General features: G+C 37.4%; 1 protein-coding gene across 2 annotated transcripts; it reads left to right on the forward strand.

Moving 5' to 3' along the window:
• Positions 1–13801: 13801 nt before the first annotated feature.
• LOC133518040 (uncharacterized) lies at positions 13802–18129 on the forward strand. Of its 2 annotated transcripts, none has more exons than XM_061851601.1 (2): positions 13802–14063; positions 16505–18129. In XM_061851601.1, the coding sequence occupies exon 2, from the start codon at positions 16511–16513 to the stop codon at positions 17006–17008; it is 498 nt and encodes a 165-aa protein (XP_061707585.1). In that variant the 5' UTR covers positions 13802–14063; positions 16505–16510; the 3' UTR covers positions 17009–18129. The 2 variants fall into 2 exon arrangements, with proteins under 2 accessions (XP_061707585.1, XP_061707584.1); XM_061851600.1 differs by lacking the exon at positions 13802–14063 and adding an exon at positions 15888–16347.
• Positions 18130–21009: the final 2880 nt, after the last annotated feature.

Genomic DNA, 21009 nt, shown 5'->3' on the forward strand with positions numbered 1-21009 from the left:
GATTCGACTAGCGAAATTTAAATCAGAAATATACTTTCAGAGTTATTGAAATAAGACGTTAAAGGTTTCGCGCAGCGCACCATCTTTTGTCCCTTTCTAATTTCTTGGCTTTACGCCCCCTCTCAATATATTTGTTCCTTTAATAATTTAATTATACCACCATTTGTATAGTAACTTACATGCTTGGTATATCTGTTAGTGTAAGTTAGTTAATAAATAAACAATAAACAATAAACAATAAACAATTTGGCATAAGCATTCAAAAACGTTATGTACACACAAACATTGTTGGCACTTAGCTTTCAAATATACCTAGGTACTTGAAACATGAATACACTTATTGCTAAGGATAATTCAAGTCGCTTCATAAAAGCTTATCGGTTAACTAAGCTACATTCTAAACAATTAATAAATGACATTCTTATGATGTATATTTTCTTTATACATTAAGTAACTTTATTTTTTTACTTGCATGCAGTTTATTAGTTTCATTACTCATTATTTCTTTTTATAAATGTTTTTATATCTTCCAATTAATTAACTAACTAATTAACTAAGTATAAATACCGTTCATATTTACCGGGCTTTTTCTCTAATAAAGTCTCTCAAAGGCCAGTATAACTGTGACCTTGAAATCCATCAATACAGATGCGTTAACGGAGATCAGAAGTTCAAAGTCACTTACCTACTAATATTGACAATGTGCATAGCCGTGTGGCCACATGAATTATTTTACATAGAAAGATGTCTGACTTTATAAAAATTCGAGACAACAAACAATCGTTTTTTTTTTCAAATTGAGCGCGTTCTCTTCGTTTCTCTATTATGCACGCACTTCGCATATAGCCAATTAGCGCAAAGCGATATAATTAATAACCAGCAATTGGACGATACTCTTATAGGCATTATAATTAATTCATCGTCATACATATTAACGATACCTTTGCAGCGTTGGCTATTTTGATAACACCACAATTAACATATTTACGAGAATTACTTGAAATGGGACACAACGATTCAAGAAATAAAAGCGTCCATTTACCTTCCTCTCATTCAGTAGGTATAATAAACATTTACCTAATTATTAGCATTTAGCATATTATTTTCATCTAAGTTAAGAGGTTGTAATTGACATACATAGCTCACAGAGTTGCCAGTTCAACACCTTTATTTAGGTATTCTCAGAAAGCAATACTAGCCACAGCCACAAAATAAAAAATAAACAGAAGGTGCGTTCTCGCCGTTCTGGAAAATACACTACAAACAATACAAACTTGTCCGACTCACTAGGGTTGCTTCTGTATTCATTTCGAATTTTAAAAAGGAGTAGGTAATATAAGTTTACAGACATACAATATCGATTCCTTTATACATACATCTTATCATCCCGTACTTATTATATTAAGAATGGAAGCGTGCTGCTCACACTTATAGATGCGACAACCCAGGACAGACCGTCTTAGAACGAGAAGAGCCGACCCCAAATAATGGGAAGTGGCAAGGGAGAAGAAGGAGAAGAAGCAATTTATAAGTAAAATGCAATACCTATCCGTTTAGTCTGCGCTACATATACAACGCTAGCGTCAGACCAAGATAAGCTGACAGCGATTTTGGCAGCCCGGACGTTGCAAGTGTTGTTTTCAACGTCAAACATCTATGAAATTATGACGTTTACTTAACACTTGCACAGACTGGGCAATCGCTGCCAAGTTGTTTTGGTCTGACTCTAAATCATTTTGTAAATTGCTTATATTACATTATTAACTAAATCCCTAAGCCACAATATCGTTACAAAGAAGCACATACAATGTAAACACATGACGATAATGAGTATAATGACTGATAAAACAATAGGTATATTTTTATCACTTGTCATTGCATATAAATAGCTAAGGTGCATGGTATTATTATTACATAATTCAAAATAACTTTGGAGCAGCAAAGGCAACGCGGTGACTTGATAGAAACGTATAAAATATACCTACTAACAGATCACTAAAACGTACCCGGATTAAGCGATATTTATACTCGTAACCTAAATGTTAGACTAAGAGAACATGCACGCAGCGAACACGCGAGGAAACTGACACGGACGCAGAGTAGTAGCAACCCTGGATGACACATCCTATCTAACCGCTTAGTAAAACTGTGGAATAGTTTGTCCGAATCAGTTATCAGTGCACCCCCAGTAAACGCTTTTAAAAATAAACTCTATGAACACTTTCAATAAGGACAAAATACAATTGGACATTGACGTGCACGTATCAGCTATAAGGAGCCTGTGCATTCATAATATATAAGTACCTGGGCGACCGAGCTTTGCTCGGTTATTACTATTTATTGTAATATGGTGGTGTATAAGGTGATAATCTACATAAATTAAAAAGTAAAATGTGAATTGACAATTATTATTATTTACAATCGATTTCAACCTTACAGCACTTGTCACAGAGTAACGCCATCTATTGTCAATTTCTCTTATTACATAGCTTATTTTTTTAATAAATTAAACTTGTCTAAAACAATAATAATTAAAAAATTATATATTAAAAAAAAAAAAAGTTAGTCACCGGGCGAGATTCGAACCCGTAACACTCGTTTCTAGCCGTCCCGTCCTCGTCTTAATCCGCTGGACCAAACGGACAGTGGCCGGCAACATGAAATTAGCGACCATATTCTGCGTCGAAAGAATAACGCATGAAAACTCGAAAACATGCGTTTTCCCAAACATAAGACTAATCTAAAATGATTGTATACTCCCAAAAACCCCCATATACCAAATTTCAGCGAAATCGTTAGAGCCGTTTCCGAGATCATAGAAATATATATATACAAGATTTGCTCGTTTAAAGGTATAAGATAATATGTTTTCTGTTTCAGTTTTGGTGCAGTCAAGTGTAAAAATATGGTTTTTGCATACAACTTACTCGAAAATATATTCTTAATTCGCCGACATAAGAGCTATGGGACATATTTTTGAGTAATATGCGTGCACCCATATTTTTACACTTGACTGTACAAGCGTTTATTTTATTACTGATTGTACTTTTGTTTCAGTAGTCAACTAATATTCACCGAGACAATTCTACAAACCTACACCAATGAGGTTGCGCTATTTTATCACAGAGTTCCTATGGCCACCTCCGGCCTCCATCACTCCATCATCAGATCATCTCGATTGTACCATGATATTGCATTGTGACCCAACTTACATAAGATTTATTTATACTAGAGTAAATTTAGTTAATAATTTCTCAAAACAGGATATACTCACATGACTTCATTTTTATTTCCATTATTATTTAAGCAAAGTTTACAGTTATAGTATTTTTCAAACTCTACGGGTACTCTACTGACAGGTGTCATTTCCATACAATTTTGCGAGATTTGGCGTTTTTAGGTTTTTTTTTTTTTTTTTTATTGATAAAAATGTTTACATGACATTACAGTTGAACCAATGCGTCACGAAACTTAAACTAACTAATAATTATAAGTATTAACAATTATAAAAACAATAATGGCACATTAACAAATTAAATTGGGACAGTTGAGCACCTAGCATCCATCGCCTCACAGAATCTCAAGCATTCACTATACACTGCCGCCCATCGCCAAGCAAATAGATCGCATTCAGGCGTCGATGCCAGGAGCGCATTGAGCAGTGAGAGGGCGCGGGGCAGCGGCGAGTTCCTGCGCGATACGGTGCGCGCCGGCGGCACGGCCAACAGGTCGCGTTGTCGTGGTCTGAGGGCCATTCTCGGGACGTCCGGAACAAACAGGCGCACGAGACCAGAAACAACTTATAAATTTTATGGAAATGACACATGTCATCATACCCATTGAGTTTGAAAAATACTCTAATTTTAAATTAATATTAAGTAGTGTAAAAGTATAATAATAAAATTTCGAATATGATCGATCTAAAGTTATCGCCCAGCCACATATATATTGTGTAGAGTTTGTGAAGTTAGGGCTTGTAGAGTTAGAAGCTTGCCTCTACAAGAGATCTGATAACTTTTTGACAGTGCGAGCATTATGGTCTCGTCTTGGCAACATTTTACATGTTTTTTTTTGGTGGGTACTATTTATCCGACTAATACAAACTGTATGTTAATTTATACCAAATCTCATTTTATTTTCGTAATTACATCAAACATTAAATATCGAAAAAATATTAAACAGGTTTGTGGCATCGTGGCATGCAATAATAATAATAAATAAATAATAAATATTATAGGACATTATTACACAAATTGACTAAGTCCCACAGTAAGCTCAATAAGGCTTATGTTGAGGGTACTTAGACAACGATATAAATATTTATAAATACTTAAATACATAGAAAACACCCATGAATAAATGCCCTTATCAGGATTTGAACCCGGCACCATCGGCTTCGTAGGCAGGGTCACTACCCACTAGGCCAAACCAGTCGGCAATGTCACTAACTGTAAACAACGTGAAATGGCTATCCACTGAATAAACCACAGAATCTGAATACGATCACTAGATAGATTTCACACTGTCTCCATAGTTCGTTTTTTAGCATTAGAAAGAAGTTACGTGATCTTGACTTATTAAAAAACACTTTTGAAAAATAAGTTACAGCAAATATGTAAAAATTATAAAGCATAAACGATTAAGTATTTACATTCATTTACTTTTATAAGTAATGTAAACTAATTTTTAAAAAGCGTTTTTTAATAGTTTCAATAAAAAGACACGTCAAGATAGTTTACCTTTTTTCTAATGCTCAAAAAACGAACCTATTTGTCCGCAAACAATGTTGTATGTGCAGTTTTCTTTGTGTGGTAGCAGTACAGTCACTTGCAAATATATCTTGTACAACGAATCGTGTAAAAAAATATATACTTAACAGGCTTAATTTGCTGTGTAAGATTTAAATAATTATTAGTGATTGTTACAATGTTGTGGCGTAAATCGTCTAACTTGTTCTTTAATATAAGATGACATATACCTATAGTTGCTATAGTCTTTAAAAAAAGTTTTCAAGCTGAACCAGTTCCAAATTCTTCGAGTAAAGTCTTTATATTAGAAATGGCTGCCGGAGGAGCCATAAAGCTCGCACAGCCAACGTGCCAATCGTTAACGCTCCGTAGCGAACGGAATGCAACTGTCACTGTCGCACTAATTTGAAAGAGTGATAGAGAGAGATGACTACAATACGCTACGGATCGTTAATGTTTGGCAAGTTGGTTACGTGGTCAGTACAAAGGTTAATCTTTATATCTATCTCTATGCCCCTAGGCTAAATAATGAACTGTAAGTACTTGACTGAAATGGCCGGGCCGGCACGCGCCATTCTTAGCGCGTGCGGAGCAGATAAGATTTTTACCGCTGCTTAGTACAATTCATTATGTATTAAGGCCATAGATATTATAATAGAAAACATTCATTAGCGTTCTGAACCTTTTTTTAAAGCGCCTCCGGTTTGTGTTTCTAATACAATATACACAAGGATCTCCAACTAAGCTCAGTTTAAAAACTAAAGACTAAGGGCGGTTTTAGACTAGCATATTTTACGCGCATATACGGTCGTTTCGGCGGTACGAGCGTATACGCGCGTCACATTTCCCTACATTTGGCTTTATGAGCTTACGCGCGCGTTACTTTTCCCTACATTTGGTCTATACGAGCTTACACGCTCGTACGCGTACGCTCGTATAAAACGCTAGTCTAAAACCGCCCTAAACCTCCTCTATTCCGGGTGATAAAATTTAATGTGAAAACAACGTAAAAGCACAAATTGTATGAAAACATTCCACACAACTTTAACTACCCGTCACCGCAATAAGTACTGTTTTAAAAAGTTTAAAATTAGCATTTTTTACAGTTCAAGTTTTTTGAAAATTTTTGAATGAAGAATACTTTAGTACTAAGAACAATTCTTTCTATTTTTCAATGTCAATGAAAAATTTGTATAGCCCTTTAATGATCTCGTAATGATAATTGACCAATCAAACACAATACGAGTCGAGATACTTCGTTGATATTGCCACGATCGGGTGAATTCAACGATAGGAGCGTCGGCGCCATGTGAAAGATGAGCAGTGATAGTGCAGTCATTACGCCCATTGTTTATTTACAAACCATTGAGAAAATCGATAATGAAGTCATCATGCTTGCCCTATTGTCCCATTTACTTGAGATCGAGGTGGCTTGTCTCCACTACAACTAGCACTGACATAAAATGATAATTGCCAAGTTCATATCCACCATTTTAGTCGAAGCCACCACCTTTCACTTACCTAAAGTCCTAAGACAGATTTATAGCTGTTTTCCTCCGCATCTCATGCCCGAACCATGTTAGACAACTTATCCATAACTTTTATAATCGTTTCGGAGGTTCCGAGGCAAACTACCGAATCCGACGCAAGAGCAGCCGATTCAACAGAGCCACGCCGTTTTGTCGCCTAAATAGTGTTTAATTGTAATTTTATTAATGTACATAGGTATACGAGTATGTATATGTACATTTGTATTAGTCTGTAAGGTTTTTTTTATACTATGTCGGCGGCAAACAAGCATACGGTCTGCCTGATGGTAAGCAGTCTCCGTAGCTTATGTACGCCTGCAACTCCAGAGGAGTTACATGCGCGTTGCCGACCCTAACACCCCCCTTCGTTGAGCTCTGGCAACCTTACTCACCGGCAGGAACAAAACACTATGAGGAGGGTCTAGTGTTCTTTGGCTGCGGTTTTCTGTAAGGTGGAGGTACTTCCCCAGTTGAGCTCTGCTCTAGATCTGGAATGACATCCACTGGCTGTGCCCTACCACACAAAGCGAGATGACATTCACATATGGTATGGTATTCAGGTATTCGTAATATGGACCTTGTTGCCTGAATCAAATTTTAAATAAATAAATAATACATAGGTATAATAAAATATATTGTGCTTGCGTTGCAAAGAATAAGTATTCAACACGATTTTTTAATTAAATTCAAATTCGTTGTACGTATCTCAACTATATAGAGTCAGACCAAGATACGTTGGCAGCAATTTTGACAGCCTAGACAGTGCAAGTGTTCATTTATACGTCAAACTTCTATGAAATTATGACGTTTATTTAACACTTGCACAGGCTGGGCTATCAGAATCGCTGCCAACTTATCTTGGTCTGACTCTACTTACCAATTTTTAAAACAAATTGTTTGCCGGACTTTGATTTCCCTCAAGTACGATGTTTGTACGTAAAATCTTCATTTCTATAGATTTGAATTGGAAAGCGTATTAAGAATTAAAATTAATGTGATATTGCACCTCACTCACGTCATTAACGCAATACTCGTAAGAATTAAAAAAAAAAACTTTATTTCCACAAACAATTACAAAGAAATATATACTTACTACTAACCCCACATTTTAAAGATTATCTTGACTAAGGAACTGGGGATGCAACCCCTGTTTATATTAACAAATTACAAAATTAAATGTTAGTGTAAAAAAGTTTTACTCAATACGCCTCGATATTGAACCCCTGTCTATTTTGTAAATAAAATTTACGTGTAAATATACATGTAGGTAAAAGATTCTGCAATGTTATTTAAATCCATTTCGTCTAGGTACATATCATGTACCTGCATACCACTTGGTTGGTTTTCATTAAGGCCACTCAATAAAATTCCCCAGAGAAGACCGCATACGCAGTGACTTGGAAACGAAGGGATGTGCCTTTCTCTATGTGGATAGGGAATAGTTATTCCCAGCATGTGAAAAGGTATTCCCTCATGCAAAATTTGAACAGTAAAAAGGGAAAAGGGCTAATCAAAAGCTCTTATAGTCCGTTTTTTAGGGTTCCGTAGCCAAATGGCAAAAAACGGAACCCTTATAGATTCGTCATGTCCGTCTATCTGTCCGTTTATGTCACAGCCACTTTTTTCCGAAACTATAAGAGCTATACTGTTCAAACTTGGTAAGTAGATGTATTCTATGAACCGCATTAAGATTTTTACACAAAAATAGAAAAAAAAAACAATAAATTTTGGGGGTTCCCCATACTTAGAACTGAAACTCAATAAATCTTTTTTCATCAAACCTAAACGTTTGGGGTATCTATCGATAGATCTTTAAAAATGATATTGTTTCTAATATCATTTTTTTCTAAACTGAATAGTTTGCGCGAGAGACACTACCAAAGTGGTAAAATGTGTCCCCCCCCCCCCCCGTAACTTCTAAAATAACAGAATGAAAATCTAAAAAAAAATATATGATATACATTGCCATGCAAACTTCCACCGGAAATTGGTTTGAACGAGATCTAGTAAGTAGTTTTTTTTAATAAGTCATAAAATTTTTAAAAAATTTTTTTTCATCAAACCCATACGTGTGGGGTGGGGTATCTATGGATAGGTCTTCAAAAATGATATTTAAGGCTTCTAATATCATTTTTTTCTAAACTGAATAGTTTGCGCGAGAGACACTTCCAAAGTGAAAAAATGTGTCCCCCCCCCCTGTAACTTCTAAAATAACAGAATGAAAAATCTAAAAAAAATATATGATATACATTGCCATGCAAACTTCCACCGGAAATTGGTTTGAACGAGATCTAGTAAGTAGTTTTTTTTTTTAATGCGTCATAAAATTTAAAAAATTTTTTTTTTCATCAAACCCATATGTGTAGGGTATCTATGGATAGGTCTTCAAAAATGATATTTAGGCTTCTAATATCATTTTTTTCTAAACTGAATAGTTTGCGCGAGAGACACTTCCAAAGTGAAAAAATGTGTAGTTTTTTTTTTAATACGTCATAGAATTAAAAGAATTTTTTTTTTCATCGAACCCATACGTGTGGGGTTTTTTTCATCCAACCTAAACCCATACGTACTATCTATGGATAGGTCTTCAAAAATGATATTGAGGTTTCTAATATCATTTTTTTCTAAACTGAATAGTTTGCGCGAGAGACACTACCAAAGTGGTAAAATGTGTCCCCCCCCCCCCCCGTAACTTCTAAAATAACAGAATGAAAATCAAAAAAAAATATATGATATACATTGCCATGCAAACTTCCACCGGAAATTGGTTTGAACGAGATCTAGTAAGTAGTTTTTTTTTAATACGTCATAAAATTTTAAAAAAAAATTTTTTCATCAAACCCATACGTGTGGGGTGGGGTATCTATGGATAGGTCTTCAAAAATGATATTTAGGCTTCTAATATCATTTTTTTTCTAAACTGAATAGTTTGCGCGAGAGACACTTCCAAAGTGAAAAAATGTGTCCCCCCCCCCCCCCCTGTAACTTCTAAAATAACAGAATGAAAAATCTAAAAAAATATATGATATACATTACCATGCAAACTTCCACCGAAAATTGGTTTGAACGAGATCTAGTAAGTAGTTTTTTTTAATACGTCATAAATTGTACGGAACCCTTCATGGGCGAGTCCGACTCGCACTTTGCCGCTTTTTAGCATTAGAAAGAAGGCAAGCGATTTTGATGCGTATTTTTATTGAAAACTTAACTTGAAAAAAAGTCACGACAAATTCGTAACAATTATAAATCATTTACGATCATTTACATTATATTGCTTTAATAAGTAATAGCTACTGATTGATTGAAAGACATGTCAAGATTGTTTTTTCTCATAACTTTTTTCTCTAATGATAAAAAAAGATAGTCGTCGGCCACCATATGTATGCAAATAATTGCAACAGTAGTAAATGAAAAGCGTGCATCCATGCAGCTCAAATTCGTGACTACACCGATAATTAACGGATCGAGCGATATCATTTTGCATAATGACCTCCAGTACCGCTGGGTGCGTGTAGATACTGCGTTTATACTTAATATTATCAATGTCTCAGCAGGGCCCGTAGTCACAAGGTGTACATCAAAAAATTCTTATAAACTTATCATTAGACAGAAGTTTTGGTTGCAGAATAAAGTGATTGACAAAATGAAATATCGACATGTCCGTTATCGATGTTACCTTATCGTTATAGATATTTTTAACATTCTATGAGAAGATAGCTACCGCGAAATACACAACACGTTCGATATATTCTTTGATATATTGGTAGTCTGCTATTCTTTTGGCATTGTATACTACCCATGTGTAATTAATGTTCATTCTTGTTATTTCTCGGTAATTTACAGCAAGTAGAAGTTACACCTTTTAATTATTAATCTATGACTGACTGATAAATCTGTTATCGATAGATAACAGATTTATCGATGTTTCGTTTTGTCAAACACTCGTTTGTGCCACAAACACTTGTATGTCTACTTATCATCATCATTCTCTATAAGCTTAACAAAAAATAAGTAAGTCCCTGTATTAACATTAGACTGTGTGACAGATACTTCAAAATTCAAACTGTAGAGATAATATCTTCTTCTTTTTCAACCTAGCGTTTTCGTGGCCTAGCGCCAGAGTCCGCTTTCCTACTCAATCTTCTCCACTATGCCCGGTCTTCGGCATCCTCAGGTTGTTCTCTTCCATGTCCGCTATCACAACGTCCAGCCAGCGCTTCTTAGGCCTACCGCGGCTGCGTAATCTAGGGCCTTGGACAGTGCGGTCGAGGCATCTATTTCCGACGTAGTCTACCGGTCTGCGGCTTATATGGCCATACCATCGGAGGCGACTTTCCTGCAGCTTATCCGCTACGTCAAGGATTCCGAGATAATATGTAGAGATAATATATATTTTTTGAAAATAATTTCAGGGTGGCAGCTACTTTTGGACCGGTTTTCCGCTTCTATTAATACGGACTGTACTTCCATTGATTTCGAGAGCGCTCGGTTCAGAACCAGTACTACTGGTAGCGTGGTTTTGAGAACTGCAATAACTATGCGTAATTAAAAATCATTGTTTTTCCTCTCGTGAATCCTTCTACTGTGGAATAAATTCCTTAGCAAGGTTTTGTTACACTAATGGTCCGATTCGAAAAACGCTTATAAGAAGTCACAGCGGTATGATACCGATCTGTCAGTGTCAAAAGTGACGTTTTAGGGTTGAAGTAATGTAATGTATGTATGTGGGTTTATGTATGTATGAATGTATGTGGGTATCGTACCGCTGTGACTTCTTATAAGCATTGTTCGAATCGGGCGGTAAGCTAATCTCTTTAAGGCCTAGTTCGGACTAAGTTAGTAATCTTTTGACCACATCAGCTGATAAAGGCTCTCTTGATTGTTCAAAAACTGATGAGAAAGTTGAATTTTATCCACATGTGTGACAAAGGAATCTGATGAAAATTTTGAGTTGTTTCTTTATGTTGACTAGTAGAATTTACTTTTAAATTATGATTTTGAATGATAAATATTTATTTCATTTGGATTAGTTTTGGTTTGATTTTGTTGGATATTTTACAGTTAGTATTTTCCTCGCGTTGCTGCGGTGAAAAATGTTGTGTTTCATTCGGTGGCAAATTTTGTTTAACGCTCGTGCCTTGAAACCCACGCAACTTCGCTTGCTCGGGTATCAATTATTAGCACGAGCGATTAAACAACAACTTTTCCCCCTTGTAAAAGAAATAACTATAGTCGAGTTGCGAGTATTACGTGTCTAAACACCAAAAATTTTGTCAGTGATTTAGTCGAGTGGATCCATTTTATTCTATTTTTTCTGACAAGTAAACATTCCCCCACCAGTGTTACTAATCTACTCGACTAAATTTTTGTTGTTTAGACACATTAAGCAACTAAAATACTCGCTACTTGACTAAATTAACTAATATTAATTAAGTCCGAGACAACCTTTAATTTTAAAAGACTGCCTACTCACTTGTCTGTACTAACACTTGTTTGTACTTGTGTGTCTGGTCTGTTGTGTTGTGTAGTGTTGTGTGTAACTCGCTCGTCTGTAATGCGAACGATTTTTGGTCAGTTGACCGATTTTAGTTTACTAAAATACTCGCCACTTGACTAATTACTAACGTAGTTGGAACTAGGCTTAAGACACAGACAAAGATAATTACGCTTACCACTGACGATATATTATATAGGTAAACAAAACACTAATGAGGCAAGCTGAACTGGATTTGTTGTACAAATATATATTTTTAAAAGTAAGACCTAGACTAAATCAAGAAAAGAGAAACATGCTGAAACCCGTCTGAAGTGGTATGGACACGTAATGAGGAGACCCAAACAGCATATGACCAGAAAGATCCTCAGTATAAACACCGGTCCGAGGAAGCATGGAAGACCCCTTCAGACTTAGATGTCCGTCGTCAACAAATGACCTAGAGAAAGCACAAACCAATGACACGATGACCCAGAAGGCCCCAGAACCGAAGAGTATGATGGAGACTGACGAGGAGTGCCGATCCCAAATGAAATGGCATGTGGCTAGGCAAAGAGAGACTTGTTGTATAAATGGGGTAAACTTATTCAACAATGCCTACCTACTAAGAGTATGCCAAACTTGCTTGGGTAAAACACTGTATGTATACCTCATAATGCGGGAGAGGTGCCAATTATTAAGAATTACTTTGGTAAGCTGTTTGGTAGCGATTGTAGCGAAACACTGTTTTTTCAAGTCAGGCAATTTTGAACAAGTTTTCGGTAGGTAGTACATATTTCGCTTGAGATATACTATGTATATGTATACTGTCCTGTGTTGTCGTCAGTTAGATAAGGAATTTAATACCTAAATTCCGGCGTGGGAATTCACGATTACGCATGGTCTGACCTGTTTGTGCGGCCCATTTCTACACGGGTAACAAACCCATGAGTCAGCCAGGCCGCCGCTGCAATTTTGGCCACAGTTTAGTCCGACGGGCATCTCCGTTGTCACTCAGCGATTAACGTGTTGGCCCCCGTCCAGCCTGTACTTAGGTATTTGTATATACAGTCCCTTTGTTTATAGACTGTGACATATATTTTCACATACTACGTGGGTTTTCCTGTGGCGACGCGGATGCCAGTAGGTTAAAGTACTTGCGCCTGCATGTATAGGTACTTATAAACAAGTAAATATTTTATGCGCTCCTGTAGTCAAAATACAAAAATAGTGAATAGGTACGAGAACTTTTTAGTGTAATTAGGTAGGTAATCCTTTGTAATAGGTTTACTGGAAGGTATCCCTTTTAGGGACAAGTTCGCCGATATGACCGCCTTATATTTTTTATTTTATTTTGTCTTTTTTGTGTACACTTGTTTATGTGTAATAAAGTGACATACGTAAATGACATAATTGTGACCGCGGCCGGCAAAACGTCCCATTTTGTCCCTTGCCATAAGGACGCCTTGACAGGTTATTCGTATAAAGATACAAGCAAATCTCGTCCTTATGGCAAGCGACAAATTGGGACGTTTTGCCGGCGGCGGTCACTAAGTATTCAATGATGAGGTGCCAAACTAGAATCAAATTGATAAGCTGATAAATTCTATGCCACGCAACATACTCGTAGATAGATAGGCACATTCGCAAAAGATTAGGAGCTAGGTAAATAGGCACCGACTAGAAACGCAAGATCATATAAATTAAAAAGTAAAATTAGGTGTCAGTTATTATTGTTTTACATTGTTGCATCATTGCACATTGAATTGCAACTCGTTTATTATTGAATTTACAGACTGTGCATTATAATGATGTCATGTTAAATTTGCTTGTTGGTTCCACTAATACAATTGCATAAGTACAATTAAATTTGAATATGAATATAAGCCTTATAATAGTTAATTAAATCAAGATATTGGCACCTTAATTGAAGGGCAGTGATGTTGGATATACCCAGGTAATTAAAATGGAATTTCTACATACTTGATAAAGTAGGCTTGCATATGCCTATATGTAAACAGAATCAACAGGTAGGTATATAAAATAATATAAAATTTCCTTTTCAGTGAGGTAAGTACTCAGCTGAACAAAGGATCTAGATAATTAGGTGCGGACAAAAATAGTCTGTGCGTAGTCGGGCCCTGGCCAGATGACGTCACGGCCAGGGCCGGCGGCGGGGCAAGACGGGCCCCGCGCCAGTGCCGCGCGCGCCGCCCGCCTGATCGCACGTACCGTTGCAGCCACCCAGCGCCAGTCTCGCCCACCACACCACCCCCCCTGCCGGCTGCCTACGCGCTCCCGAACAAACAGACGGTGAGTATTTGACAACCTATCTATTCACCCGCCTCGCATACTACCCTTGTCTACACGTCACATATGCGCTAGGAAAGTTATTATCCAACTGCAGCGACCGATGCACCGAGGTGACAAGTCGTTGCAGATTTCTCCTCCCGGCTGTGATGGGTGCAGTGATCCCACCTAACGCCACACATATCTACATCTATTACTAGTATGTAATTGCACTTTTTATTGTTAATTGGGCCGTAGTTTTCTTGTATCGAAGAGCGAGTCAACCTTGGCGCATCGTGCATTGCAGCGGGGACCTTGCAAGTCACGCGTCACACTAACCTCGGCTCACGCCGTGCTCGTACCTTTACCGCGTTTTCGCTCAATAACGTTTCCAAGACGATTCGTATTCTGATACGCTTTCCATTGCTCCGCCTACTCACAGGGCGCGGCGTCTAACAAGGATGTTCATAGTATTGACCCGCAATGGATTCGAAATGATTTCATAAAGTCGCGTAGTAAACGCGACTTGGTAAGGGCTTGTGTTGATAGACGCGTTTGACGGAGCGGACGCAAACAGCTGACCGATGACGACGTATTTCTTTTTGATAGATAAAGAAGTAAATGACGCGGTCAATCAAGGACGTTAGATCATTATTGAATGGTATTTCCCGTTTAGTGCTAAACTAACTTACTAATGATTCGCCCAAACGACAGTCATTACCAAAGGTATTGTGTTAATCGAATCGGTCGTTTGAATATGTAAGTTAATTCTTTACCAAATCAGGTACCTAATACGGGTAAGTATAAGATACTGAGGCATGCGTGCACACGCATACCTACCTACATATGTACAAGGGGCCTCGGCGTTTCCCGAGCTATCGCGCTGGAAAAACACGCCATACTTTATCGCAGCCGTGCTCACAATCTGCAGTGCAATTCAGAGAGTAGAACTTCAACGCAACCGCAACGTTTCACCATCACTAACTAGAATGTATACTCATTTTGTTTATACGTATATCCCGCTGTAGTTGTAATAAAGTTTGGTTGCAGTGCATTCATGCATGGTTAGCAACACATACGTGAACAGATAGGCGTGTTGCAGTATCATCCGCTCGCCTTCGCCGGCGCCGGCGCTTTAATTGCATTTGCTTCATTTAGGGCAGGGGACCAAAACGATAAAATTGAAAGGAGATCGTCGACTTTTCCTCTCACCGTCTTACCAAATGCACCGCACCCGCTCCAGTTTACATTACTTTCTTGCCTTGAATGGAATATCATTTACCATGCATACGAGTCTGAGCGGTAAAACTAGGTAAATGTAGATTGATCAGTTAGATTTCAGTAACTATTCAGCCTATCTACTGATTCTACTTTATTAGCAAGAGTTACATATTGCACTTTTGACATTTTAATTAAAAGGTTTCTTTATTTGTTTGATGTAACACATGTGTTTTCAAGGGACGAGTGATTTGTATGAGATGTTTTTTTCTATTTTTAACGTTTTGTACGTCATAAGTGAATATGTACAAAGGAATGGATGGACCTATTTACTCAATCGTTTACTGTATTCGTAATTGACGCTGAGGCCCGGGTTGTATATTTTTCACCTCGAGTTGGCATTGAACGTGGTCCACAAAACCGGTAGGTCGCGGTTACCCTTCGCCGAACATTAAGAGACGTGCTTACCGCCTGTTGCGACTCACAGTCAATACACATCGACTGCACTTGTAAATTAGTTAAATTAATAATTTATACGCCAACAGAATACATTGTCTAAAATAGAACACTATCGAAGTCACTGTTAGCCTCGAAAGATAAGTCAGATGATCGTTGTTAGAAAATGACAATCGAAACTTAAATAATATGAATTTTCATAGCATCTGTAATTTTTTTCGGTTTTCATCTGGGCTAGGCTCCCCTGATCTTCAAACATTATTTTTATAATTCCGTAGGTTCACTTTCCCGCTCAAGACCCGTTGTTATTCAGTTCCATCAGATTCTCCAGAATCATATTAAATGGGTCGTACTACTCGGACTATGTCATCAACTCAGTACAATTATAGGCAGTTTAGTTGGGTAGTCCGCAACATGACGCTACAGTCACAAGTGTGACGCACTGCCATCAAGCTGTTCGCGGTAAACGCCGCAAGCCTGTAGGTTGGCAATCCTCGCCCACTTGAAGCGCCCGATCGTGGTCACCCGTGTAGCCCCGCGCGTGACATTGACACACATACTGTGGCCAAAGATTCACGTTACTACTTAGCACTGCCACTACTGGGCTAGCGACATTATGAAATCGCTTGTTCTTGTAGGTATTGCATCTGTAAATGTTATTTCCTTGTCAGATTTTTCCGCAATACAATTCAGTGTAGCTATGGTTTTTTTTAACGTCATTTATCGATTAAGTAGCATTGAAAATGATTAGGTATGAACATGTTATAATTATGTCAATTTTTTTATTTCAGAGTGAAATGGTGAGGAAATACGAAAGAATGAGCGGCCGTCAGTCTTGGAACGAAGCCGACATGGCGAGGGCTGTTGCAGCTGTAGTTTCGGGTAAGATGGGTTACAAACTAGCCGCCAGGACGTTCCATATACCGCGCTCGACCCTGCAGCGGCGCGCCAGCAAGATACGCTACCAGCAGCCAGACGACCCCAAACCTATTATGGGCCACTACAGGCGCGTTTTCACGGAAAGCCAAGAGAAAGATTTAGTCGGCTACATCAAGAGTATGGAGCAGTACTTCATGGGCGTATCTCGCCGAGACATCAGGGAGCTGGCATACCAATATGCTGAAGACAACAACTTGAATCATCCCTTCGATACCAACTCGAGAATGGCCGGCGAGGACTGGGTCAGGAATTTCCTTAAAAGGAATCCCGAGCTGTTGCACAAATCGGAAAAGGACTTTGAGCTGGAGCCAGTGAACTTTGACCAATTCTATCACTTCATGGTTCAGTTCTCATGATTAGTGGTTCACGGTAGCATTATTCCTATACAATAGATGACCTTGTCTGAAAAACTGTAAACTATATGAAGTTAAGAACACTCAAGGTAACACTGAGACCTTACTATGCCGCTCAAAACATTTTATAGTGCCATGGCCTCTTTTCATACGAAATGCAAGCAGTGCAAACCATGGCCAAAGATATGTCTATTGAATAAAACCAGGAGAGGAGCTCATAAAAATATATTTTTAATTAAATGTAGGGAACAAATTAACAAAGCTCAAAAATAGAGGAAAGTTTTACAAGATACCTATGGTAGATATTAAACAAAACCGTGTCGTTAGAAACTACTTATTTTTAATGCTATGATTGTACTTATCGTTTTAATGGAATCAAACCATCCGTTAAATCTTAATTTATAGTTTAAAATTCTGTTATTTAATGGTAAATTTTATCTTGCTAAATTAAGGGCTGTGATAATAAAAGAAATGTATATTTGTGGAACATATCAAGATATAGAGGTGTTGTGTACCTAGGTTTAGAAGGGATGATGGAACGGGATAGGATTGTTAAAAATCTCACTTAATGATATAGATAAGGGTCCAGCGAACCATTAAAGAAAGCTAACTAGTTAAGTTATCAAATATCGGTAATGTTGCGATGATAAAGTGGATTGTTTAAACGAACCTTTATGATATAACAGCAGACAAATAGGCATCGCAGGCGTAATACGGATTGCAAGAGAAATAAGGCCTGTAAGAAATTAAATATCAGTATATATTTTAGGACCCATATGAATCTACTGTACTATTCTTCCTCATGAATATCTTGTTTGTTTGTCATAGCTCGTTCGTTGAATCTATAAGCGCGCGCGCAGCCGCAAGGTCCGGCGCAGGAATCGACTAATGTGATAATCGGTAATTGGTGATATTAGTGAAAAAAAAATTACAGATCAAACTAACTTTTTGAACATTGTTCTTTGAAGTAAAAACGAAATATTTATTCTATAATTATAAGACATTAAGTACCTTATATTTTTTGTCGTTACCTGATTTAAGTTTTGATCTCTTAAGTTAGTTTAGGCTCTAGATTATTTATTTAGCCTCAAAAATATTGAATTTGTTGAAGAGGTTTATTATGGGACCGCAGTCACCTACCTACATGTATGCCAAACCTGTTGATGATTTGAGATTTATTTTAATTTAATTCTTAAGTACCTACTTACTTAATATTAGTGTAACTTTCAATAAATATTTTAAATTGTACTATGATTTATTATTTCAAGCACTCCAAAAAACCATAACCTATGGATAAATGTTGAAAGCTTCAATCAGGATCTAGGACGGGAAATTACCTGAAAGTATGCAATATGAAAATCAACTGTCAGTAAACAAAGATGAAGGGAATTTTAAAAACCTCATATACATGTGTGTTAAGTCAGGCCATGTAACTGTAACAATACGTCACGAGAAAAATACAAATTTAAACTCCCCTAAAACTTTTGAACCATCGGTCCAAAAAATATTTAAAAAAAGCTTTATTCCATAGAAAGTATTACTTTCAATGAAAATTATAGCGAACATGATCGGTTAAGCCGTTTTTGAGTTTTTGCAAACTTTCCCTTCTTTGTTAAAGTGCTACAAAGGACGCTACTCCCTTTTGCTTGTTATGTACCTACAGGATACCCACTAAGATCCCCAGTTCAAAGTAGCCTATTTTGACGGACAAGTGCAACTACGGAACCCTACACTGAGCATGGCCGACGTGCTCTTGGCCGGTTTTTGCTTATTAAAAAACTTAAATAAATAATATAAAATAAAATCAGCTTCATGCAACCACTTCTTCAACCAGCCTGCAGATGACCATAATAACTTCTTCTACCTATCGACTCAGATATTTTACTGTCTGTATATCAGGATCCTAACAAAATTTTTAGAGACCTTATTTCCATTTTCACTGTTCTATGTATACTGCACGACCGAGGTTTATGACCACTTCATACAAATGAAATTTTAAACGGTAGGCCTATAGTAAGTAGGGTATGACGCTTAGCATCTCCAGGTCTTCCAGACGCTGCTTCTCAAATTGATCTACTTTCTTATGAACACTGGAACGCCATTCCGACCTGCAGGATGCGACCTAAGCCCTCCTACATCCGCAACTCGACTCCATAGCGCATCGTGTGACTACATCTTCAAGACAAAATTTGGTTTTGCGAGCCACATTAGGGCATTTCATAATCCGGGTGAAAATTGTTGATGGAGTCGCCATTGCCGGACACGGCAAAGAAGATTGATAAGTAAGTATTGGGAGCTCCAAAGTCTGGTGACTCCCAGTTGTTCTATTATGGTCCATCCACGTAGTACTGCGCTACAATCAGGCCAATTCCAACAATATAAGTGATACTGATCTAACATGGATCTCATATAATTCCAATCCAATATGAGATGGTTCCAATCTCCTTTAGATTAGAGGATCTGCTGAATTATGTCAACCAAAACCGTCACTTTAGACACTGAGAGATCAGTATCAGTATCGAATTGGCCTCACAATTTCCAAATCATTATTTTCATCGCAGACGAATGCATAGATATACCATATGCACGGGCAGAAGGACCTCGTGTAATTAAGGGGAGACTATATGAAACAAGTAAGATAAAATAACACCTTAAACTAAAACCGCTCTATATTTAGAGAAGTATTGCGCATTAATGAAGAGCCATGTATGGAAATGTAAGCTGCATGAAATTGCATGCAAGTGCAGTAGGTTGCAGGAAGCGGCGGGTCGCGACGGGCGCCCTCGGACGTCCGAGTGCCTGCTCCGCGCTGATTGTGCCACTTACACATATTGTACGATGCATAGTATACCGGTATGTATAGGCGCTGTGTATGGAGGCGACCAGTGGACTTAGTTCTTTTATAACTGAATTGTATCATAGTGAAAAAAGGAAATAAAAGGAAAGTCAGGGGGACTAATGAAATTATGTTACAGGTGCCCCAAAAGTAGATGGACAAATATTTTTTAGAAACTTTTTTTGATACTTTTACAACATGTCATTATAATTAAAACTACAACAATTTAACTAAAACAAAATATTCTCCTTTAGCTTTCATACACAAGCACAAACGTTTTTTTGTCACAATTATCAACAATATGGCGCGATAAAAAATTGTTCAGATTATTATTGTCTTTAATTTCAATTGCCTATAATTATCTTGATGAAATTCAAAAACGCAGGGAATAGACGAACTTAATTTACTTAGTCATTGTCATGAGCAAATTAGAGTTACCAATTCCATGAAATTTTAGTCATACAGTGAGTGGGTTTCTTTCTGGTAAAATATCGACGTAAGCATCCCTGTAAGAATATCACTTAGATACTGAACGTGATATTTAAATACCAACGTAAATACAAGCACCGCACAAGACTGACAGAAGCTTAACCAAAGCGTACCAAACATATAAATATGTGGGCAACGCGATATCTCAAAGTTAGCCCCTCACGCTCCGGGCGCTTAAGCCCCCTCTGGGACCAACTCCCAACCCCCTCCGTTGGGGTTAGTTTTTCAACAGAAGGTATTCAGCAAAACTGCCAAACTTGTAGTTCGGTGAATGGGGATATGGTGAAGAGTTCGCGCCTGTAGGTACGTACATTTTAAGCCAAGTTTTGGTAGATTGATGCGCTTCAATACTTCGAAAGTAGATAACACACGTCTTAAAGTTTGAGGAGGGCGACGTCATGCAAAATGGAAGGGCATAATATATAAGTTAGTAGATGTATATAGTTTAAGTATTTATGGCTCAGCTGAATTAGAAGTGCCTTAAGTGTATTTAATCATTAGAGAAGACTATTGAGTTAGTAGGAATGTCACATATAAAGTAAGTATATTACTATGAAACTTTTTCTTTGGTTGATAGGAGTGATAGGTACAAGCGTCTATAAAGTTCTGACCTTTATCAATAACTCATCGACACGTTTCAAACAAGCCGAAAACATACAAAGAATAAATAAGTAAAAGC

This window comes from Cydia pomonella, chromosome 5, assembly GCF_033807575.1.
Source record: "Cydia pomonella isolate Wapato2018A chromosome 5, ilCydPomo1, whole genome shotgun sequence".
Classification (NCBI taxonomy): domain Eukaryota; kingdom Metazoa; phylum Arthropoda; class Insecta; order Lepidoptera; family Tortricidae; genus Cydia; species Cydia pomonella.